Source organism: Antechinus flavipes, chromosome 3 (assembly GCF_016432865.1).
Source record: "Antechinus flavipes isolate AdamAnt ecotype Samford, QLD, Australia chromosome 3, AdamAnt_v2, whole genome shotgun sequence".
Lineage (NCBI taxonomy): Eukaryota > Metazoa > Chordata > Mammalia > Dasyuromorphia > Dasyuridae > Antechinus > Antechinus flavipes.
This window is the reverse complement of record NC_067400.1, coordinates 421344410-421369779: the sequence shown is the minus strand read 5'-3', so window position 1 is coordinate 421369779 and position 25370 is coordinate 421344410. Positions and strand designations below refer to the sequence as shown.

The following is a 25370-nucleotide window of genomic DNA, read 5'->3' as shown; positions in this document are numbered from 1 at the left end:
AAGGGAGGGTAATGAAATATTATTCTATAAGAAATGATGAGCAGGTTGATTTCAGAAAAACCTGGAAAGACCTCCATGAACAGATGCTGAATGAAGTGAGCAGGACTAGGAGAACATTGTACATTGTACATAGCAAGACTATGTGATGATCATCTGTGATGGACTTGGCTCTTCTCAGCAATGCAGTGATTCAAGGCAATTCTAATAGACTTGGGATTGAAAAGTCAATCGCATCCAAAGAACTATGGAGACTGAAAGTAGATTGAAGTTAGTATTTTCAACTTTTTGTTTGTATGCTCTCATGTTTTTTCCCCTTTTGGTCTGATCACTGCAAGCAGGATTTCTCCTTGATCAGATTACATCTGGGATATTTGATAAAGATCTTGCCACTGTCATTTTAAAGGACAGTAATAAATTTAAGGAGTATCGAGAGTTCAGTAAGTAGAATGATCTAGATGGAGCCTCAAGACCATGCCATAAAACAACCAATTGAAAGAACTGGAAATGCCTAAACCTGAAGAGAAAACTTTTGGGGGGCAGTGGAGATAGTTACCTTCAAGAATTGAAGGTTAGTTTTGTAGATTAGATACATGGTATTTTGTTCCATAAGGCAAGATTAGGAATAGTGGATGAGGGAAGCCAGAAAGAGACAATTCAAGTTTGATGTAGGGAAAATCTTCCTGATAATTTGAATTCCCAAAGTGGATGGCTTAAGCAAGCAGTTTTGAATTGTATTTTTCTCTGAGAGAGCTTTATAAAGACCTTTGACTCTCATTGGCTATATTTTTTTCCTGTCTCAGTTTCTGTATTTGAACTTTTACTAAGAAACTAAGGCAAGACTTTAGAATCCTGATTGCTGATTGGCTTTTAATATTTATTTAGGAATGTAATCTTCCTGGGCTACAACTGGATCAGTTGCTTTAGAATCATGTAGGTATAATCTGCTAGCAGCTAGGTAGTACAATAAATAGAGTCTTGGGTTTGGAGTCTGGAATACTCATCTTCCTGAGTGCAAATAAGCTTCAGATACTTACTAGTGACTGGGCAAGTCACTTAACCTTGTTTACCTCAGTTTCCTCATTTGTAAAAATGAGCCAGAAAAGGAAATAGCAAATCATTACTGTATTTTGCCAAGAAAATATCAAATGGGATCAGAAAGTCAGACATGACTGAAAAACTGCTGGTTCTTTTACGAGATGATCATAATTGTCAATATTGTTATGCTGCTTTAAAGAACTTTATATGGATTATCTCATTTGCTTCCCATAATTCTGTGTTGCAGATTAGCTATCATCATCCCCATTTTTACAGATGAGGAAGCAAAGGTATAAAGAGGATAGGTGATTTACCTAGCATCATCTGGCAATGTCTGAGGCAGTATTCAAATCTAGGCTTTTCTGACTACAAGTGCAGTGCTGTATCTATGTCATATTTTCTAGGAGTCTAGGGGGAAAGAAGATCATGTCTTGAGGTTAGCCTCTTTTGCAGGGCTACATCAGCTTTGTACATACCCCTCCTTAGCCCACCAAGACATCTGGAAACTAATCCATGGAACATTTTGTTTGGGATGCTGAGTGATCAGTAATAGGGAGGATGAGCGGAAAATGTTTTCATCTGTCAGGTTTTATGTGTTTGCTGTCATTCAGCTATCTCTAAAGTCACAGCTGGTAAAACCAAATGGGTCATTTTACCATAATCAGACCAACATCACGGTTCAGTGAGCACCATTTGTCCTGGAGGGTGAATGAAGCCGAGCACCTAATTACAGCTCACAGTTAATATATTTATAATAGGCAAAAAGAAAATGACTGCTTTGAATGTTTTTCCCCAAAATAAAATAATTTAAAGGACAGATTGTACATATATTCCCTTTTAAAATTATTATTTCAAAAGATTTAGCAATATAGTCTATGTGGGGAAAAATCCCAGCAAAGGCCTCAGCTGAACAGATTGTATCATCAGCTCTTACCACATTGTTTCTAATGGGGGAAATTAGCAGCTGAACATCAACACCTGTCACCATGAACAGATCCTGGCATGCAGGCTCAGGTAGAAAAGCTAAGAATTTTTTTTAGTGTAGTTTGAATTAGGCCACTAGATAAAGTGCATGTCAGAGCTCAAAAGAAGCACGCCAAGGCAAATTTACTTTGAAATGAAGTCTGTTTTCTGTGTTAAATTTCTAGGCAGTATTTCTGATATCTAAATGAAAGAAGGAAGGAGAATGGTTTAGTAGGGCTTGTGGTGAATTAATAAATAAAAATGTGCAGACATAATAGTGTCACTAACAAGAGATGGAGTCTCTCTCCTCTTTAAAAGAACAGAAAGCACCACTCAGAACAGCCCTCTTTACCTTCTATATTTCTGGTGCATTTGACTATAACTAAGAGCTGTACCTAAGTAATAGAAAATGGAGCTTTGTACAAGAGCAGGAAATTTAGAGGATACCAAAAACACTATCCCCAAATGGATTCCTTTTACCAAAGGCTTATTAAATTGCTATCTCTATCACTTCTTCCTCCAGTAGTAGACCTGGTATCCAGCAACAAGGACTTTATCATTAAGAAATATCTAATCTATTGTGCAATTTTGAGAAATGACTTTAAAAATAAATCCCTCTAGGGTCAGATATTAAAGGAAATGGTGAATATTCTGTCACTTAGTTTAGCAGGGCAGAAACCTAAAGATTCCCCATGTCAAGCTTTCTCCATCAGACAGCTATAATTTAAGCTCATCTAGCTCCACGCCCTAATTCTTTCCCCAGGCATAGAAATGTTAGTTATAGCATTGGCTGTGTCTATGTGTTCCAGGTACTTAGTAGGGCTATTATCCTTGTGATTAATATTGATCACTACAAATAAATCAGTTAGGCTGCTGTTAAGACAGCCAGCATCAATGGGTCTGTTCACGTCGTATATAGAAAAAGTTTGGTCTCAGCCTCATATAAAGGTTCTACCCATTTGTTTTAACTGGTGATCCAGCAACCCCATGAACACATTTTATGAATCATGCACAACTGGTTTTGTCATTTCTGCTACTTGAAGAAGGCAGCAGAAACTATTATTTTTCTTTTCTGTCATTGCTTCTTTTCAGATAAGGAGAAAAAAATTACATTTTCTTGATAATAAAAGATCTACTTTCCAAGTGACCCCTGAAGAGCTGCTCAGGAAAAGTTGGAGTTTGAAAGTCAGAATAGAATGAGTAGCCTATGGTTCCTTATGCAAATTGGAGGTTTCTATCTCTCTATCATTTATAGTGGAATCCTGGGAAAGGAAGAAAAATATGGGTTGGAAAAGAGGGGCAGAATATATGGAGATGCCATAAAAGCTGGCTTCTTTCTTCATCTCACAGAAAAGGAGAACTGTCAGTCCTCTGATAGATTAGTTCACCTCTGCAAATTCCTTGAGGAAGTAACCCATCCAGCTACGTTCATCAAAAACATGGCTGTCAGCCCATGACACCCCAAACTCCTTGTTGATCTTCCCTTTCTCCAGGATTTCAGCTTCCCTTTATATTTTCTCTTCCCCCATTAGAATGTAATTTCCTTGAAGGTTGTAACTATTTTTTTGCTTGTATTTATATTCCCATCCACCCATCCATCCATCCATCCAAACATCCATCCATCCATCTATCTGTCTGTCTGTCTATCTATCTATCTAAACTGGCTCAGGCAGGATTGTGAAATATTATTTCCTGGTAAAGAGGTACATGCCTGTTATACCTGTTACTGGAGAGGAATAGGCAGTGCCAAGAGTTCTTGGCTAGAATAGAACTAAATCAATTATATGTCTGTACTGTTTGGTGCCAATATAGGGAATCCCCAAGAGTGGGAGGTAACCAGACAATCTAAGGAAGAATGAACTGATCCAGATTGAAAACAGAGCTGGTAAAAACTTCCATGACAATCATTAATAGGATCAGGTCTGTGATTAGTTACTCTACTTCCAGCCTGGGTGAGTTAGGGAGACTCAGTTTCAAGAAAGAATAAAAGAAAGTGATTTACTCTAGTTTGTATTTGGTATCTTCCTCCTATCACTATTCATGTCTCTCTCTGCTTTGCTTATTTTTCTATCTTTCTCTCTTCCCAGTATTTCTCTTTATCCCATTATCAGAGGATTCTGCTCCAAAAATCTGTTGTAAAGCCAATCCCCTCCTCCCACATTGTATGATAAAGACTTAAAGGTGTATGACTCCTCCATAATTTCCATTTTAATAGTCAACATTTGAAGAGTCAGAGTTTTGAGTAATAAGGGGGAGAGGTATTTAGGGGCAAGATTTCTTGTTACTGTTCAGTAGATTTTTAATTCATGCCTGACTCTTTGTGACCCCATTGGGGAGTTTTCTTAGCCAAGACACTGGAGTGGTTTACCATTTTCTTCTCCAGCTCTTTTTACAGGTGAGGAACTGAAGCAAACAGAGTTAAGTGACTTGCCCACCATCCCACAGGAAGAAATCTTCCTGACTGCAAGTCGAGCTCAATTCACTGTATCACTCTGTACCAATCGAATATCTCTCATATCTAACTATGTCACTGTGAAGGAGTTTACTCCTAAGGTGCTGGGGGATAATTAGGGAATTTCTCTGAGAGGTCTTGAATTTATCCAAACCACCGAGAAGCCCTCCAAAGGAGATAATCCCAGTCTACCCTCCTTGGAAACCTGTTCCAAAATTTGATGATCATAAGTATTTGCAAGGATAACATATTCTTTACATAAAAATCCTCTCTCAAATTATTCATATAAAACACACTAAAAGCATCATTCTGTATAGGAAGTGTATTTAGCAAAGGTACTGTGAGAACATTTCCATCTCTGATGGGCCCTGGGCATTAACAGAAGAGTCTGGGGACTTCTGGTTAAGATGGCAGAGAGAAGGCACACAGCTGTGTAAGCTCCACGCTTTCTCTCACTATCCATTTCATTACAAGCCTCTGAATTAATGCTTGACTGAAAAAAAACCCCACAAATAGTTACCAAGAGAAGCCATCCTTGAGATTCGCCAAGAAAGGTCTGTCTTTACTGGAGGGCTGGGACGGTTTTAGATCGGGCACAGGCTGAGGGCAGCGGCAGTGAAAGCACGGGAGCAGACTGGAGAGGGGGTGGGGAGTGATCGCAGCCGTCTCTGCGGGGAGAGCTTCGCTACAGGTTTGGATACTTTGCTCCGGCAGCAAGTCAGCAGCCCAGCAGAGAGGCTAAAAACACCGGGGATGAAGAATACAACCCCAAACAGCTGGAGTCTCTCAGGACCTGGCCGCCCCCTTTTCCGCCCCCACAGTGACTCAGCACGCTCTGGGATCTCAGAGCACAGGCGCAGCACAGTCCTACTAGTGCCTCACTGCTGCCCCCTGCAGTCTGGAGAGGAAGCTCGATAACACACCCAGCCCCCCCCTCCCCCCCCCCAAAGAAAGACTCCAGTTTTTTTCTGTTTTTCTTTGCTAGTTTGTCTTTGATTATTAGACAGAATGAGCAAGAAGCTGAAGAGGACTTTAACCCTTGACAGCTTCTACACAGATAGAGAGCAGACTCTAAATCCTGAGGAGACTAAAAACAGACAGTCCCCAGGTGAATCCCCAAAGGAGGAGATCGTCTGTTCCTCAGCACAGATGAACCTCATAGAAGTAATTAAAAAGGCTCTCACAAGGGAGCTAGAAGAAAAATGGGAAAAGGAGAGGGAGGCTTGGCAAAAGAGCCTGGAGAAGTCAGTTAAAGACAGAGTGGATAAAGAAGTAAAATCCTTGAAAAATAGGATTGGTGAACTGGAAACAGAAAATAGCTCTCTAAAAAACAAAATTGGCGAAATGGAAAAAAATTCCACAGAACAAAAGAACTCAATTGGACAATTAGAAAAAGATTTTAAAAAAGTGAGTGAAGAAAATACTTCACTGAAAATCAGAATTGAACAAGTGGAATTGAATGACTCGAGGAGACAAGAAGAATCAGTCAAGCAAATCCAAAAAAATCAAACAATGGAAAAGGATGTGAAATACCTTCTGGGGAAGACAACAGACCTGGAAAACAGATCCAGGAGAGACAATCTGAGAATCATTGGACTCCCAGAAAAGAATGATGAAAAAAAGAGCCTGGACACTATTTTCCAGGAAATTATCAAAGAGAACTGCCCAGAAGTCATAGGAACAGAGGAAAAAATAAACATTGAAAGGATTCATCGATCACCCACTGAAAGGGATCCTAAAATCAAAACACCAAGGAACATAGTGGCCAAATGCCAGAACACTCACACGAAGGAAAAAATATTGCAAGTGGCTAGAAAAACCCAATTCAAGTATCAAGGAGCCACAATAAGGATCACCCAGGATCTGGCAGCATCCACATTAAAAGATCAAAGGGCCTGGAATATGATATTCCGAAAGGCTAAGGAACTTGGTATGCAACCAAAAATAACTTACCCAGCGAGAATGAGCATCTTTTTCCAGGGAAGAAGATGGACATTCAACGAAGTAAGCGAATTTCATCTATTTCTGATGAAAAAACCAGAACTTAACAAAAAGTTTGATCTACAAATATAGAACTCAAGAGAAATCTAAAAAGGTAAAGATTAATCTTGGGAACTATATTTCGACTATATAGATGTATAAAGAATACATGTATACCTTGTTCTAGAAATTGATGTGGAAAGGACATTGTACCAGAAAAAGGGTAAAGTGGGGGTAGTACATCTCATGAAGAGGCATAGGAAACCTATTATATCTGAGAGAAAGAATGGAGGGGGATGAATATAGTGGGTATCTTACTGCCTTCAGAATTGGCTTTAAGTGAAAAATCTTAAGACATATTCAATCTATGGTGAAACTTCTCCCATCTCATTGAAAAGTGAGAAGGGAAAAGTGGAAAGGGAAGGAATAAGCTAAGCGGAAGGGAATACGGGAACTGGGAGGGAAAGGGGTAAGATAGGGGGAGGAACTCTAAGGCAGGGGGAGGGATACTAAAAAGGGAAGGCTGTGAGAAGCAAGTGGTGCTCACAAGCTTAATACTGGGAAGGGGGGAAAGGGGAAAGAAGGGAGAAAAGCATAAACCGGGGTTAACAAGATGGCAAGTAATACAGAATTGGTCATTTTAACCATAAATGTGAACGGGGTAAACTCCCCCATAAAGAGGAAGCGGTTAGCAGAATGGATTAAAAGCCAGAATCCTACAATATGTTGTTTACAGGAAACACACCTGAAGCGGGGAGATACATGCAGGTTAAAGGTAAAAGGTTGGAGCAAAATCTACTATGCTTCAGGTGAAGTCAAAAAAGCAGGGGTAGCCATTCTGATCTCAGATCAAGCTAAAGCAAAAATTGATCTAATTAAAAGAGATAAGGAAGGGCACTATATCTTGCTAAAGGGTAGCATGGATAATGAAGCACTATCTATATTAAACATATATGCACCAAGTGGTGTAGCATCTAAATTCTTAAAAGAGAAATTAAGAGATCTGCAAGAAGAAATAGACAGTAAAACTATAATAGTGGGAGATCTTAACCTTGCATTCTCAGAATTAGATAAATCAAACCACAAAATAAATAAGAAAGAAGTCAAAGAGGTAAATAGAATACTAGAAAAGTTAGATATGATAGATCTCTGGAGAAAATGTAATGGAAACAGAAAGGAATACACTTTCTTTTCAGCAGTTCATGGAACCTATACAAAAATTGACCATATATTAGGACATAAAAACCTCAAAATCAAATGCAGTAAGGCAGAAAAAATAGTAAATGCATCCTTTTCAGACCACGATGCAATGAAAATTACATTCAACAAAAAACCAGGGGGAAGTAGACCAAAAAATAATTGGAAACTAAATAATCTCATACTAAAGAATGATTAGGTGAAACAGCAAATCATAGACATAATTAATAACTTCACCCAAGAAAACGATAATAATGAGACATCATACCAAAATGTATGGGATGCAGCCAAAGCGGTAATAAGGGGAAATTTCATATCTCTAGAGGCCTATTTGTATAAAATAGAGAAAGAGAAGGTCAATGAATTGGGTTTGCAACTAAAAATGCTAGAAAAGGAACAAATTAAAAACCCCCAGTCAAACACTAAACTTGAAATTCTAAAAATAAAAGGAGAGATCAACAGAAGAGTCTGATTATATTACTGAATTCCTTTACCAAAACTCTTATTTATAGGATGGTTTTTCTCAATCACACATTGAAACTCTCACTGAGTCATCCTCTTTACATCATTTCTATCAGCAAAGGACTTCTTCTTGTTCTTGACTTTCTTGTACATGTTATGTGGATGAACAAGCCTGGATATCCATGCTCTGTTCTGCAGATGGAGAAAGCAGTAAACACAAAGGGATCCAGATGTGTTCTGGGGAGACTGAGATTTGAACTTTCTATAAATACTCCAGATGTTATAAGAGTGGCTGAGCATTGACAAAGTTTAGCAATATCAGCACGTGCAGGCGGAGACTTTGGGAAATAATAATCTTTGATTTGGAAAACATTATATTTTGAAAAATGACTTTTAAAAATAGATCCCACAGGGAAAAGACACCATGAGGCAGAGTGCTGTGATGGGCTATAACCCAAAGGGGATTCAGCAAAGATGGTATGAACCATGGACAGATTTATAGGGGAAATTTAAGCTCAAAGACTTGTCATAACTCGGATTTCTGACGGGACATAGCAAGGTGGGCTACCCATGATCTCCACAAAGGGTGGGACTATGAGGCTAAACTCATCGCCATCAGTGACCCTCCTTGCCTGTTTCAGGGAAATGCATCATTCTTTCTCTGCCAACCACATCCAATTACTCAGGACCTCATTGTACCTATACTGTGTTAATTAAAATTTAGATTTAGAAGAACCTCCAAAACTTGAAAAGTAAGTACAAATCCTTGCTCTCTTCAATGTTGGGGCAACAGCATAGTAGATAAGTAATGGACCTAGAGTCAGGAATATTCATCTTCCTGAGTTTAAATCTGGTCTCAGACAATTACCACCTGTGTAACCCTGGGCAAAACACTTAACCCTTTTTAAAAAAAACTTGTTTCATTTTCAATTCATGGAACAAAACAAGCATTTCCATAGTACCGTACAATAAAAAAGATGATTGCAAATCTACAATGTGTATGCAATTTGCTATTCCCTCCAAATATACAAGGAAGTTATCATTTTTTCTACCCTCCCTACCATCCTCTACCTTACAGATAGCTATTATTAGACACAAATAAGTGTGTGTGTGTGTGTGTGTGTGTGTGTGTGTGTGAGAGAGAGAGAGAGAGAGAGAGAGAGAGAGAGAGAGAGAGAGAAATTATTTGATACTTCTATTTATCAGTTCTTTCTCTGGATGCATATAGTATGCATGTCCCACACTTAACCCTTTTTTACCTCCATTCCTCATCTGTAAAATAAACTGGAAAAGGCCGTGGCAAACCAGTCCAGTATCTTGGCCAAGAAAACCCTAAATGGGATCCTGAAGATTTGAACATGACTGAAAAACCACTGAACCACAACAATAAAGACTAAGTAATGCAGTGGATAGAATACAGGCCCTAGAGTCAGGAACATCAGAATTAAAATCTGGCATCAGACACTAGCTGTGTGATATTGGGCAAGTCACTTAACCCTGTTTGTCTCAGTTTTCTCATCTGCAAAATGAGCTGGAGAAGGAAATGGCAAATGACTCCAATATCTTTGCCAAGTAAACCCCAAATGGATCATAAAGAATAAGATGTAATTGAAAACAACCGAACAACAACAGCAACAACACTTTAATATCACTCCCAGTTATCTAGAGTTAATTACCAAAAGTCAAATTCTTATTTACCTGGCCTATTTTTCCTGGAGGCAAAATTGTGAGGTAGGAACCTCATTCCTTTTAGTGCTATATTCTTTTGTGACAAATCTCTTCCCCCAAAGGACAAAGTTCTTATGCTACCCTGCTGAATGGATGCCCCTTGTTTTGGGATTCTCATCAAAATGTGCTTGTCCTGTGTTCCATTCCATCTAACCTCTATTTTCTGTTTAGTACTTGGAAATTTTTTTCTGTGTTTATATGTTAAGGGGTATTATTTCATTTCAACAAACATATATGCCAGGTCATATGCTATGTACTGTTAAACCAAAAAAGACCTTCTCTTCCAGTAAACTCTCAGGGAATTCAGTCTAGGAGAAATAACATGAAAACTCTGTACAAATGATATATGCAGAATAAATTGGAGATAATTAACAGAGAGAAGGCACTAACATTTTTAATCACTTAGAGTACCAAACTCATAGCTGGGCCCAGTGTGACTAGAACTGATATAAAATGCAATTAGGAAATGTATAGCAAAATAAATAAAATATAATAAAACCTAGATAGTATTAACTTGTAGTTTTCTAAAACAGTATGTTTCATGCAGGATCTGTTTCTATTTAAGTTCAACAATTAGCATAAAGTCTAAAAGTCCCTTTTAATAAGCAATTTTGGAGGAGAAAAAAAAAAAAAACAATTCCAAGTGGTAGTTCAAATGCAAGGATTTTAAGCACAGAAATAGTCTGACAAGGAAATAATTTTTGAGCTGGGGAATTTTTTCTTTGTTTTCTGAAAAATCCTTAATTTATACATCATAGTCATTTCTGGATATATGGTCACCTTGACTACATGACTCTTTTCTTGCATAAGAAGAAAGAAAACAGATAAGCAAAACCAAACAGTGAATAAATTCTGCTAGCTTATGCAGTGTTTCACACCCGTAGGCCCCCAACTCTCCAACTAAAGAAGGGAATTATATTTCCTCTTCTCTTCTTCTGGGCCAAGATGGATCATTACTGTTCCAAGAAGATGCACATGATTTATTGTTCTTTTGACTTAGATTTTTGTAGTTGCTGTGATGTTTCCTTGGTTCTGCTTTTTTCTCTCAACCTTGGTTAAATGACCTTTGCTGTTTAGTTGTATCTGACCCTGTGGGAACCATGGACCATATGTATTCTCTCTCTCTCTTATATATATATATGTATATATATGTATATATATATATTTTTTTACAAAGTTACTTGGAATGATTTGCCATTTCCTTTTCAGCCGGAAAAAGGCAAATAGAGTTTAAGTGACTTGGTCAGGACCACACAGGTAGTAAATGTGTGAGGCTGATTTGAACTCAGGTCTTCCTAAGTCCAGACCTAGAGCTCTCTTCACTGAGCTGTCACCTTAAGGAGAACCTGATTCCCTCTAGGACTGAGTGGCCTTCATCCTTCTGATCCAATTTTGTTTTGACTTAGGAAGCTATGATCTTGCTGACCCCATTCCTTTTATGATGGCTACTTTCAGTTTTAGAAAAGTATTCCCACCTTTTGTCCCTTTGGCTAAATTGTATGTGTTTGTGCACATGCACATGTGAATTTGCACATACATTATGCACATTATTTCCATGAATTTGCTCTCGGTCTTAATTTCCCTCCTGTTTGTTCTCTGGAAACAACATGGCTTTATGGTAGAAGCACTTGACTGGAAGTCAGGAGAACAGAGTTCCAACCCTGTCATTGTGCAGCTTCAGGTAAATCACTTAACCTCACTTGGCTTTCATTTTCTCATCTACAAAATGAGGGGGTTAAATTGGATTGTCTCCAAGGTCCCTTCCCGCTCTAAGAGGCTGTGAATCTTTGGATATTTTGTAGAGATTCTTTTCCATGCTACGTAATTTTCACTCTCTGATTCAGAACTAACACTGATTGGTACCATGTCCAAGGAAACAGGTTCTCAGAGGTAGCAAAATTTCTACTAGTTCCCTGGTAATGGTGATCTCCCCTATCCTTGCTGTCTGGAAGGCTGCCTTCTCAGTCCTCAGGGGGAAAAGTAATTAGTGATTTCCCAGCATAGTAAATTAGTTCATGACTGCACTGCATCTAGAGTTAGGTAGCATCAGGATAGCTGTGAAAACTATTTATTACGTGCAAAAAACAAAATCTCTTAAAGTAATTTATTTTGAACAGAGTATTTATGCCTTAAAACAAAAGGAACCATTCCAGGGGGCTGAGGCATCATGCTACCTGTACATCCAGAATCTGTGGCACTGGTACAACATTTAGCTAGTCCTAGATTCTCATTATAAACTTGAACCCCATCAGTCTGATACACAGGGCATTACTGGAACAGCAGGTCTACATATAGCCCTAATGTGTTCTCAAAATGTTTGGTGCTCAGATACCTTGCTTTATTAGAGTCTATTTGTGTGTCTAATGAACAGAGTACATTTGGAACACTTTCCTAATAATATCTAATCAGAGAATCTCCTTGACATTGAAGACATTTTGAATGTGTCATATCTTCTACTTTTTAGTTCTACTTCTCCCCTAACTTTGGGGAAACATCCTCACCTTTTGCAGGTCTCAAATTCAGTCTGTCTTTCTAAAACCTTTCTTAAGGGAAGTCCTTGATTAACATCACTCCACTATCATCAGTCTACTAATCTATACTGTCTATGTCCACTTAAAATAATTACCAAAGTATTTATTACTTGCTTACAATATACCAATCAGACACTATGTATTAAGCATTGGGAATCTAGGGGAAAAGGGATAGTCCTTGCTTTTAAGGAGCTTATTTTTAAAAATCTAATATTTAATTTTTTCCAATTATATATAAAAAAATTTTTAACACTCATTTTTGCAGTATTTTGAGTTTCAAATTTTTCTCCTTCTTTCCCTCTCCCCAAGAAAACAAACAATCTAATATAGGTTATACATGTATAATTATATTAAACATATTTCCACATAAGTTATGTTGTGAAAGAAGAATCAGAACAAAAGGGAAAAAGCATGAAAAAGAAAAAACAAACTTAAAAAAAGTGATAATAGTATCTTTCAATCTGCATTCAGACTCCATAGTTCTTTCTCTGGATGTGGATAGCATTTTCCATCGTGAGTCTTGGAATTTTCTTGGATCATTGTATTTCTGAGAAGGAATAAGGCTACCATAGTTGACCATCATACAATGTTGCTGTTACTGTGTCCAATGTTCTTCTAGTACTGTTCACTTCACTCAGTTCATTTAAGTTTTTCCAAGTTTTTTTGAAATCTGCCTGCTCATTATTTCTTATAAAACATTAGCATGTCATTACTTTCATGTACATGTTCATTCTTTCCACGTTTGATGGATATCCTCTCAATTTCCATTTTTTCTACCACAAAAGAGCTGCTATAAATATTTTTGTAAATGTGGGAAGGAACTTACTTTTTAATAAATCCATCTGAAACCTGTTGGTGTGTTAGGGCAACATCTACCCCAAGCATGTGAAGATTTTTCTCTGGAGGAATGGGTAGATGATAAGAGTTTGTTCCAAAGGCCATGAAGACAACTGGAACAGTATTGTGGAACACTTAGAGCTTGGTCACATATCAAAGACACCAAGGTCATCTACTGCATCCTAGACTATTGCCATGTACCTTAATTTTTTTCTTGTCTCTGGACTTTGATGACTTTGGCAGAGTGAGGGATGCTGAATAATTTGTGGGACTCCACCTTACTTAAACCCAATTCTTCCAAGAAGATTCAAGACATTGGTTTTCTTCAAAAATGAAGGACACAAAACAATAACAATATAGGTGTATACGATATACTGGAGTTTATTTAGCAGTAGAGTGATGAAGATAGATTTGGACCTTAGGCAAATCTCTGGAGTATGCACTAGAGCAAGGGCTTCTTAAAAATTTTCCATTCATGACCCCTTTTCACCTGAGAAATTTTTATATGACCCTAGCTACATAGGTATATAAAATAGGTACATAAATCAAACATTTGCTAATTATAATTTTGCAACTCCCACATTTGGTTATGTGATGCTATATGAAGATGTACCCACAGTTTAAGAAGCTTTGTGTTAGAGAAGGGCCATATTTGAGTCAGGGAGACCAATTAGGAGGTTATTGGAATTGTTCATATGAGAGCCTGAACTAGCGGTGGCTGTGTGAATGGAGAAAAGGAGATTCTTGTTTATTTTTACATAAAAAATTACATGTTGGTGAAATATGTGGTACCTTTTGTTTTTCATGACCTCCATATTCAGTTATATGACTCCAATGGGATCATGACCTACAGTTTAAGAACTTGTAGTATAACAAATCTAATCTTTAGATAATGACTTGTGAACTTCAAACCTAACCATGACAAAAAAGGTGCTGGAAAAAAAAATATTATGGTTCCAGATTTAGGATTTGAAACAAAGTCAAGGAAATTTACTATAAAGTCCAGGAATCACTGTCTATATTTTGGTCAATTTTTTCATTGCATTATTTTATTCTGGATGCCCACAAACACATATATGATATCAGTTATATGAGCACCAGATACATGGGGCATCATTGAGTAAAATAGTTTTGGATTTTCTATACATTTCAACTGTTCCTTTCCATTAGCATAGCTTAACAAAGAATTGGCATATATATGTACATGCACACACATATGTGTCCATATAAATTGGAAAAGAAGTAGATTTTAGAAGACAGAAGTCCCTTCCAATTTTAAATTTATAATAACTATAAAACCATCTATAGTATGGATGTGTGTCCATGTTTCATAACAATATATGATCCTATATGACTTTCCAAATATTTTAATGCAAAAATGGACATATATGCATAAATATAAAAACATGTGTATATATATATATACACACACACACACACACACACACACATTTGTTTATGTCTACATAGACTAGTTGGAATTTAAAACTGAAAGATTTAGAGCCAGAAAGGATTTATTTTCTCTCAATTCTCCTTTTAAAAATATATTTGTACATGTGTATGTATGTATATATGTCAATACCTTGTTAATTTTGTATATAAATATGTATATATATGTCAATTTTCCATTAAATGTATTTATAAATATGTGCTTTTGCATGCATACAAATGTCAATTTTTTGTTATTTCTGCTAAATGCAGGAAAATAGTAGCATTCTGATATGAGTAGATAATCCAAAATTCTTTTATTCAGTGATATGCCAATTATCTGGTGCAGGGACAACTGATATCATCAACCATCTGGAATAGTCATAAATCCCAAAGTATCCCCTAAAGCTGTAAGCACAAGCAGCTACTAAAAGAGCAGAAGACACAAAGATTGAAGGAGATTTTGCACGATTGGTAGATTAAACTAGAAAAATGTCAGATCTCATTGGTAATTGAAGGCTATAGACACTAAATCCCAACAACATCTAATCTAAGAATTTTAGGAGAAGGGACAAGAAAAAAGAAAAAGGGAAAAGTAGAGAAAGGAGACCTGCAGACCAGAGAAAGAGAAAACTACAGAAGTATTGGCAGGAGCTGCAACTTATAGTGGAGAAAAAAGGGCAGCAGATAATAAAGAAAGAGCGACATGTATAGGATGTAGAAAAAATAATACTTCAGTCACAATGACAGATTAGAGGTGTTCAAGGTAAATAGCTCTACCTACTCACTTTAATATCTCCTGAAGACTTCTTAGACTTCCTAGACTTAGAGATCATGGAGTCCAATCCCTTCATTTTGGGAAATTGAGGCACAGATAGGTTAAGTGATTTGTCCAAAGCCACAAAAGCAGATTTAGGATTCAAACTAAGGGCTTCTGGGTCCAAATCCTATGCTCTTTCCAAATGTGCAATAATGTCTTAATTATTATTGCATTGTTCTGAAAGGTACCCCAGGACTTGAACAGCACAACATGCTGGGGGAATTTAATGAAAGAGAAAGCCAGCTCCTCCCTATCTCTTCCGCAGATGTTACTGTATTTCAAATTCAGCAAGATAGTGGGGGTAACTCACTATTATCCCTTTTTAATTAAACTGAAACTGATTCCACTAACCTACATAGTCACGTGGGCATGGGCAGTGGAAAAGAATTAGGCAGTATAATATGGAAAGAATACTGGATATGGAGAGGACCTGGGTCCAAATCCCATCTCTGCCACTAATTGTCTACATGAATCTGAACAAGTCATATGAGTTTCAGTATTGTTATCTACCAAAGGAAAGGGGTAAGCTCTAAGATCCCTTCCAGATTTGAACCTATGACTCTGGGACCCTACAAGCATTTACTCTCCACTTGCTTCAATATTTCCTGAAGTCTTCCACTAGTTGATTAATAAGCACCTACTATAAGCTAGGTACTGTGCTACAAGCTTTCACTCATAAAAGACAATGTGTAGAAATGTGTAAAAAGTTGAGCTAATGGAGAAAATGGAGCTTTGCACATCATTTGGCAAGAATGAGAAAATTCACACAGACCCATGAAGTATGGATTCTATTGTTTTATATTACTATAGATTATTCTTTTGTGTTTTTGTGTGTTTTTAATAGTATTTTATTTTTTCAAATACATGCAAAAATAATTTTCAACTACCTTTTCAAAACCTTGCGTTCCAAATTTTTCTTCCTTTCCTGCACCTTCCCTTTTTCTAAGAAAGTAATCAATCTGATATGTTAAATGTCAACATATACTTTTGTAAAACTTTGTGTTCAAACTTTTCTCCCCCTCACCTCCTTTCTCTCCAAGACAACATGTAATATGATATAGATTAAACATGTATGATCCTTTAAGGCATATTTACATATTTGTCATGCTGTGAAGAAAAATTAGAACAAAAGGAAAAAAAAACACAAGAAAGAAACAAAAAGATGAAAATACTATGCTTTGATCCATATTTAGTCTCCATAGTTGTCTTTCTGGATGTAGGCATTTTCCATCACAAGTCTATCAGAATTGCCTTGAATCATTACATTATTGAGAAGAGCCAAATCCATCACAATTGATCACATAATCTTCTTGTTATTGTATACAGTGTTCTCCTGGGTTCTGCTCACTCCACTCAGCATCAGTTCATATAAGTCTTTCCAGGCTTTTCTGAAATCAGTCCCACTTATAATTTTTTATAGAACAATAATATTCCTTTACATTCATACACCAAAACTTATCCAGCCATTTCCCAATTGATGAGCAGTCACTCAATTTCCAGTTTTTTGGCACTACAAAAAGGATTACTACAAACATTTTACTCATGTGGGTTTTCCCCCCTCTTTTTTTTAAAATTTAAATTTTATTTTATTTAATAATAACTTTGTATTGACAGAATCCATGCCAGGGTAATTTTTTAGAACATTATCCCTTGCACTCGCTTATGTTTCGATTTTTCTCCTCCCTCCCTCCACCCCCCTCCCCAGATGGCAAGCAGTCCTATATATGTTAAATATGTTGCAGTATATCCTAGATACAATACATATTTGCAGAACCGAACAGTTTTCCTGTTGCACAGGGAGAATTGGATTCAGAATGTATAAATAACCTGGGAAGAAAATAAAAAATGCAAATAGTTCACATTCGTTTCCCAGTGTTCCTTCTTTGGGTGTAGCTTTTTCTATCCATCATTTATCCATTGTTTTTCCCCCTCTTTTACAAGCTCTTCAGAATACTGACCTAGTAGTGACACTCCTAGATCAAATGGTATATCCAGTTTAATACCCCCAAATTCTCCAGAATGGTTGGCTCATTTCACAACTACCAAAAATGTATTAGTGTTCCAGGTTTCCCACATCCTTTCCAACATTTACCACTATCTTTTCCCGTCATCTTAGCCATAAATTATCAGACTTTTATAATCCTTTATAGTCAAAACATGTTTTTGGTTTTTTCTAGATCTGGGATTTTATCAGTGTGGGGAAATTACAGAACGACTCTTTTTAATAACTTTGGAGAGAGCAGTTTTGGTGGAATGATCATGTCAAAAGCTGAATTGTAGGGGTTAAGAGGAAAGTGAGAAGATAGAAAATGCAGACACTATTTAATGGCCTTTTTGAGGAGTTCAACTGTAAAGGTCAGAAGAGATATAGAAGGATAGCTAGCAGGAATGGAAAGATCAAGGGAGGAGTTTTTGAGGAAGGAGGAGACATGGGTATATTTGTAGGCAAAAGGGAATGAGCCATAAGACAAAGAGAGAAAGAAAATAAGCAACAGAGTGGGAACAACAAGGAGCAAACTGGTATCGCACAGTTAGTGTCAGATTCAAGAATGAACAAGATTTTCTGCTTCCACGTTTTTCCTCTATAGTTTGCCACAGAGAAAGGGTTATGAAATCAGATGAGAGTAAATCACTACCATATACAGAGTTGAGGGTTGTATCAGGGAAAGCTTCAAGAAAGATATAACATTTAAGTTGGTTAGAATACGATTGGTAGAGAAGGAATTAGAGAGAGAAAAACCAGGTATGTGAACAAAATCAGAGAAAATTAGAAGGCATGCTTAGGTCATGGATGCTTATTTGGTTTAGCTTGAAGGAAATGGCAAAAACACTCTAGTATCTTTGCCAAGAAAATCTCAAATGAGATCAGAGTTGGACATGACTGAAAAATGATTTAACAAGAAAAAGACTCCATGATGATAAATAGAATGAGATAAGGCCAAAAATTTGTATTAGAATTAAGTTGGAAGTCCTATAAAGTCGTACCATTTTGCAGTGGTCAGGTTGATAAGGAACCAACCTCTGCATCCAAACTATAGGTGGATGTGGAGGGAAATGAATACTGAATACAATTCAATCATATTTATGGTGCTGAATAAACACTCACTTGTATTGCTTACTAACTGTTTATAAACATTCTCTAAATGAGGTATGACCATTTGGATTCAGCAGGCTCCCTGCCTAACTACTCCTCACCATCACACACTTTTTAGAGATCCTAAGCATGTACATCCATTAAGTGCAACACATGTGATGCTGTTAAATGCACAGCTGGGCACTGGCTTCACCATCATACTGAGCAGGCAGCTCCTCGTCTCATGCTGAAGATGGTCCCTTCTCAGAAGAGTCACAAATTGTTGCCAATGGGGACAGCATGGGCAAGCATGTGCTGCCACTGAGTTAGATGGAAATATGATTTACATGAATGCACCTCGGTCAAATTGCTTGCCTTCTCAATGGTAGGGGTAGGGAGAAGAAATGGGGCGGGGGAGCATTTGAAACTCACCATTTCAAAAAAAAGTGTTAAAATTATTTTTACATGTAATTGAGGAAAAATAAACTGTTAAATTTTTTTTAAAAAGATGTGCTGCCATCATTTGGTACTTACCTACAGACTGAGAGAGAGTGATTATTTCTAAGGCAAGCCCAGATCAAAGATTAAACATTCTACAAGCTCTTCTTTGTAATATTTCATGGTTTCCCTATTAATGATTTTAAAAAATCACCTTTATAGAGACTGAGTTGATGAAGTCCAAGTGTGATGATTTGGTCTCTAGAGTGCAAGATGATCCAAAAGGGCCTGAGAAGCTTTAGTCAACTGCATTCTGAACATGCTCAGCTTTACAAATGGAAGCTGACTCTAGATGCAAAATAAGACTTACATTTTAGGACACAGCCAGTATAGGAATTTGGATTTTTTCCCCCACAGTAGAAGAGGTGGAAAGATAGGACAAATAAGGATAGGTAGAATAAAAAAATAGTTATTATTTTTTAAAGTGAGAAAAAAAGAACAGAAGAAAGATCATTCAAGCATGACAGCTTTGAAAGCTGTCTTTGATCTTATTGTATATTTAAAAAGAAAAGCAAATTATAAAATATATAGAGAGAACTATATTACGACCTATCCTCTTTTTCTTTCCTACTATCTATATGTAAATATTCATTTAAAAACAAGTGGAGTTGCAAGGTCGGAGTTTAGATAGGTACTTTAGAGTCACGGACTTAGAGTCAGAAAGACTCAGTTTGAATCCTGCCTTAGATATAATTATAATAATAAAAACAATAATAGCTAACATTTATATATTACTTTATATATTATATATATTTATAATATATTATCATATATTACCATGTGACATGGTGCTTAGCACTTTATATTCTCTTTTTTGATTTTCACAACAATCCTGAAAGGTAAGTGTTATTATTATTATTCTCATTTTACAGATGAGGGAACTGAGGCAAACAGATGTTTATGTGATTCATTCAGGATCACACAGCTAGTAAGTATCTAAGGCTGGATTTGAACTCAAGTCATCCTGACTTCAGGCCCAGCACTCCACCATCCCACCTAGCTGCCCTAAGAGTTTATGTGACTTACCAATGGTCATGAAACTGGTTTTTATTAGGGGTAGGACTTCAACCCAAGTCTCCCTGTCTTAAAGGTTGGCTCTTCATTTACTGTACCATCTGCCTTTCTCAAAATTGTTGTTATTCTGATTACTTACAGCTAATCATGATGCACAGTGCCTTGCAAGGAACAAGGACTTTAAAAAATTGTTGAATGAATGAGGTGAACGAATGCACGAATGAATGAAGGTGTTATTACACCTCACAGAGGTTGCTATGTTTCATATCTAAGAAAAATTATACTGATTATATTTAATTATACTGACAAATATATCAATAAGGAAATATTACTAATATTTTCCCCCTTTAACTGAACTAATTTTTTGGCTTTTAAAAGGGAAAAAATGCTTGTTTTTTATTTTTAGAAATCCTCCACCTACTTTACTTCATCCAGAAAAATGGTGCTGGGGTTTCAACCATTTCATTTCACAGTAAGTATTTCTTCCTTTAAAAATTGCTTATCCAGCGAGGCCTTGAAGAATAATTGGGGTGAAATCTAAACTGTGGAATTTACTTGGCATTTGGAGTTGTTGTATAGACGAGTAGGTTATAGCACAGCACAGAATTTGTTCTGATAAAAGACAGAAGATGCTTCTGTGGGATCTGAAACATAAGTAGTTGATCTTGACCTTGTTTCACAATTTGTTCTGTTAAATGCAATGAACCATGTATATTTGAGAAGTCACTTTGACCCAAGAAAAGCCTGTTAACATTTTTTGTTTGCTTGACACAAAACTCTGTGAAGATTAGATGCCTGAAATTTGACATCCTCAATAGAACTTCCTCTTGGGGAAAAAAGGGAAAGAATAGCAGCTCTTGGGACAATTGTTAAACAATAGTTGTGTAGACAGAAAAAAAAAAAAGTTCTTTTGGGCTTTATAGTACTATGCAGAGCCTGGGCCATAGTAGTAATTCCTTTTAAATCTTCATTTTCTTAAGTTTCATTTTTTCAATAAGAAGTTATATTACATTCAAAGGGAAGAAGACTAGAGTTTAAACTTAAACAGAGCATTTAATCTCAATGTGCCAAAAAAACCTCTTTAGGCTAAATATATTCAGTCACAGAAGGATTGCCTTTTTTTTTTTTTTTTTTTTTTGTGAAGGAATTTTCCACATTGGGAAGTTATGCAATGAATTCATATCTCACTCAAGTATTTACTTTTTAAAAATCAGTAAAATATTCATTACAAAAGTGAAAATGGTAAACTAACTGAATATTCTATTAGCTAATTTATTCTTGTGCGATGGATTTAACCAATGAATGGTGGAAATGAAAAAATGATAATACAATACTACCATATTTATGTTGTGTTTTAAGATCTACAAAGTCCCTTTTTCACAATAATATTATGAAGGTAGTATAAATAGAATTGGTTTTGGAGTCAGTTACATAGTTTTGAACTTTAGATTTGTCGCTTTCTTATCTTGGGGCAAGCCATTAATGAATTTAAAATACTTTGGAAATCTTAAAATTTAAAAAAATGTGCACTATTACTGTTATTGCAAATAATACTATCTTTACAAATCCCTAACATTTATTAATTCAAAATTATTGATATATTTTTTTATATTACCTTCTTTTTCTAATATATTCTTCCCCACCTTTTTCTATCCAGAGTCATCCCTTGTAACAAAAAAAGATAGAAGGAAAAAAAAGTAATTCATTAAATCTAATCAACACATAAAACAAGGCTTATATGCTTTTACTCACCTTCAAATGCCCCCAACTCTAGGAAAAAAAAAAAGGTCTTATCTTTTCTTTCAGGCTAAGCTTGATTATTATAGTGACATAGCTTTTATTTCATATGTCTATTGTTATTTTTGTTCTTTTCATTTATATAATTATAGTTATGTGTATAGTATTTCCTGGTTCTACTTTATCTTTTATCAACTTATATGTCTTTCCATGTGTTGTCCTCTATTCTACATATTCATCTTTTCTCATAAGCAGGTATATTCCTTTATATTCATGTGCTATAATTGTTTAATTCCTAGAATGTAAGTCCTCAAGGGTAAGGACGGTTTTTGTTTTTGTTTTGTTTTCTCATTTTATCCCCAGTCTTTCGTACAACTCCAGGTATTACCAAGTACTTAAAATACACTTATTGATTGATCAACAGCCATAGATAACTATTTTGTTGCCAGTTCTTTGCTATCTCCCAAAAGGCATAGTTATAGATGAATCTAATAACAGTCTGCTGGAATTCTAAGTGGGGCAAGTCCACAGACTTGTTGCTCTGATCTAAAAGAAGATTAGAATCAAGCAGAAGCCATACTAAAATGGTAAATATCAGGCTTTGCTCAGAATTAGATTTTTATGAGAAAATTAAAAGTTTTTAGATTTCCATCTTGAGTAGTCCCTGAGATCCTGGAATAAAAACTATTCATGCCCCCAGAAAGCAGCAGCAGGATCAGATCAAACATTTACCTGGCCCTAAGTAAAGTTTAGAGTCGAAAATAAGATGAAAGAATTAACAACCAAAAAAAAAAAAAAAAGCCCATTACTAAACGCTATTATGGTCATAAAATACTCAAGACACAGGCAGAATTGTGTATGCTTCATAATGAATCTTCTGTAATTGTAATTGTGGTTGATCATTGAACTAATCAGAGTCCCCCAATTTTTCAAAAAAAATTTTTTTAATATACAATATTGCTCTCATTGTGTATAGTATTCTCCTGGTTCTTTTCATTTCACTCTGTATCAGTTCAGGTGAATCTTCCCAGATTTCTCTGAAATCATCCTCATCATTTCTTTTTTTAAAAAATGTAATTGTTTATTTAAAACTTAAATTAAAAATAAGGAGAAAAAAAAAGAAATGTAGAAAAACAAAAACAAAAAACAAATTGTCACATGTCCATCAGGGAAGATTCATAATATGTAACAATAAATTTCCTTTTCAGGAAAGCATATATAATAATAGAAGACATTATATTCATAACTGTCCATCTTTGCTTCCTTTTGTTCTCTGCTGTACATGTTTTATTTTATTCTTTTTCATCCCTTTCCTTCAACCCTTTCCTCCCCCCATTTCCAGAAGAGGCTACAGTTAAGCACAGGAATATTTATGTATGTGTACACACACACACACACATATACATATATCTACATATAAAATAAATTTACATACATACACATCTAAACAATGTTAATATGGCTGACACAATATAGATTTCTCTCTTGAATGAATCTTTTTAAGTTTGACTTTATCTGAGATTAATGATTATTCCCTCACTTTTTCCCTCTCATACATTCTACTCCTGATCATTGTTATTATGTTTGCATATATCTCTTATTTCCTATCCCTGCTAATTTTTCTACTTTATTTCTATCTGTTGACTTATATTGCCTTTACTTAACTTCCTTACCACCTCCTCTAGGGATCCCTCCCTTATCTTCTCCTCCCTTTCCCCTTATTCTTTATTCCATTCCCATTAATCTACCTACCTCATTCTATTCCCCTTGATTTATGCATCCTTCTATATCCCACCTTATCCTATTCCCTCCCCTTATCTCTTTATAGTTTTTGGAGGGTGCTATACCCTTGCCTCATCTTAGCAGCACAGCTGGGCCTGGCATTCCTTATGGCATTCGCTCTTCTGGGAGTCAGGAATCTGAGTTTCTACAAAACAAATCCCAAATCCTGCTGAGCTACTTCTTGTTTCAAATTATAAGAAAATCTAATCTCCAGTGTTATAAGAGAAATTACAAATAGGCCATAAATGAAAACAGAGTAGAGCCTTTGGAGCCTTTATGTGATCAATTAAATGATCTAAATTAGGGTGAAGAAATCAGAGTACAAATTGAGATATTTGGAAGTGGGGGGCCATGGCTTGAATTTTGCTTGAATATACATTTTTGTAATAAGGGTTTTGTTTGTCTTTCTTTTATTAGGAATGAGGGAAACAAAAAGTAGATTTTTTTCAACCTTTTCAGAAAACTATTTTTTTTATGCTTTAATAGTATTTTTTTTTTCCAAATACATGCAAAGACAGTTCTACACATTCACCTCTGCAAAACCTTGTGTTCCAAAATTTTCTCTTTCTCTTCTCCCTCACTTCCCTTCCCAAAACAGCAAACAATTTGATATAGGTTAGACATATGCACTTTTTCTAATCATATTTCCATATTCATCACACTGTGCAAGAAAAATTAGCTCAAAAAGGGGAAAAAAACATAAGAAAAAACAATACAAGCAAATCAACCACAACAACAACAAAAGGTGAATATACTATCCTTTGATCCACATTGAATTTCCATATTTCTCTCTCTTTGAATGTGGGTAACATTTTCCTCACAAGTCTATTGGAATTGATCTGAATCACCTCATCATTGAAAAGAGCCAAATCCATCACAGTTGATCATGACATAATCTTGTTGCTGTATACAATATATTCCTGGCTCTGCTCAATTCACTCAGATCAGTCCATGTACATCTTTCCAAGCTTCTCTGAAATCAGCCTGCTCATCATTTCCTATAGAAGAATAATATTACATTATATCCATATAGAATAACTTATTCAACCATTTCCCAACTGATGGGAAGCCACTCAATTTCCAGTTCCTTGCCATTACAGAAATGGTTGCTACAAATATTTTAAGCATTATAATAATGCTTAATGTCTCAAGCTGTGCATTATTTCCTTGCTTTAGGAAATGAGCAAAAATTTCCAAACCCTGATGTCTTTGAAGGCTCAGGCTTCTGAAGCCACTCTAGAGGGGACATCGGAAATCTCCATGTCTATAATTTCTTATTTAATGTTGCATTACATCATATAATATTGCATTATATAATATTACATGTACTACTATTTGCATAGTCATTCCCCAATTGATGGGCATGTATTTCATTCCAAGTACTTGGCTACTACAAAAAAAAAAAAAAAGTGTTTATTTTGGTACATATGGAATATTTTTTCCAACTTTGTCTACCTTATATTATATACAAGATTTCCATAATCATATGATTTTTAGAATGATTGTACAAATTTTTAACTAACAACACTGTATTAATGTCCTTTGAACAAAAGAGTGAATTTTAGCCACATTTTCTTTTAAAATCAGTTTTTATAGAAAAATTAATCCTTTGCTAATCTCAGAAGGATAGAACCATATTCTCCCAAGATCATACATGGGACTAGAACCCAGTCCTCTTAACTGCCAGCCTCTTGTTCTTTCCAGTACATCAGCCACCTCATGGACAGTTGTTAAACTGACCAGTCTTAATAAATTTGTCTCTCCCTCATCTAGTTTTCTCAAAGGATGAGGAATGAGCTGAATATCATTAAGAAAAGGTTGCTCTATGATGAA

The 25370-nt window shown here is 35.9% G+C and overlaps 1 protein-coding gene across 1 annotated transcript in view; it reads left to right on the top strand.

Moving 5' to 3' along the window:
* Positions 1-25370, top strand: part of MYO3B (myosin IIIB) — a 601952-nt gene that overhangs the window by 143481 nt on the left and 433101 nt on the right. The window contains exon 7 of the mRNA XM_051990668.1: positions 20425-20490. Coding sequence (XP_051846628.1) covers positions 20425-20490 — 66 coding nt within the window. The remainder of the gene's footprint in view (positions 1-20424; positions 20491-25370) is intronic.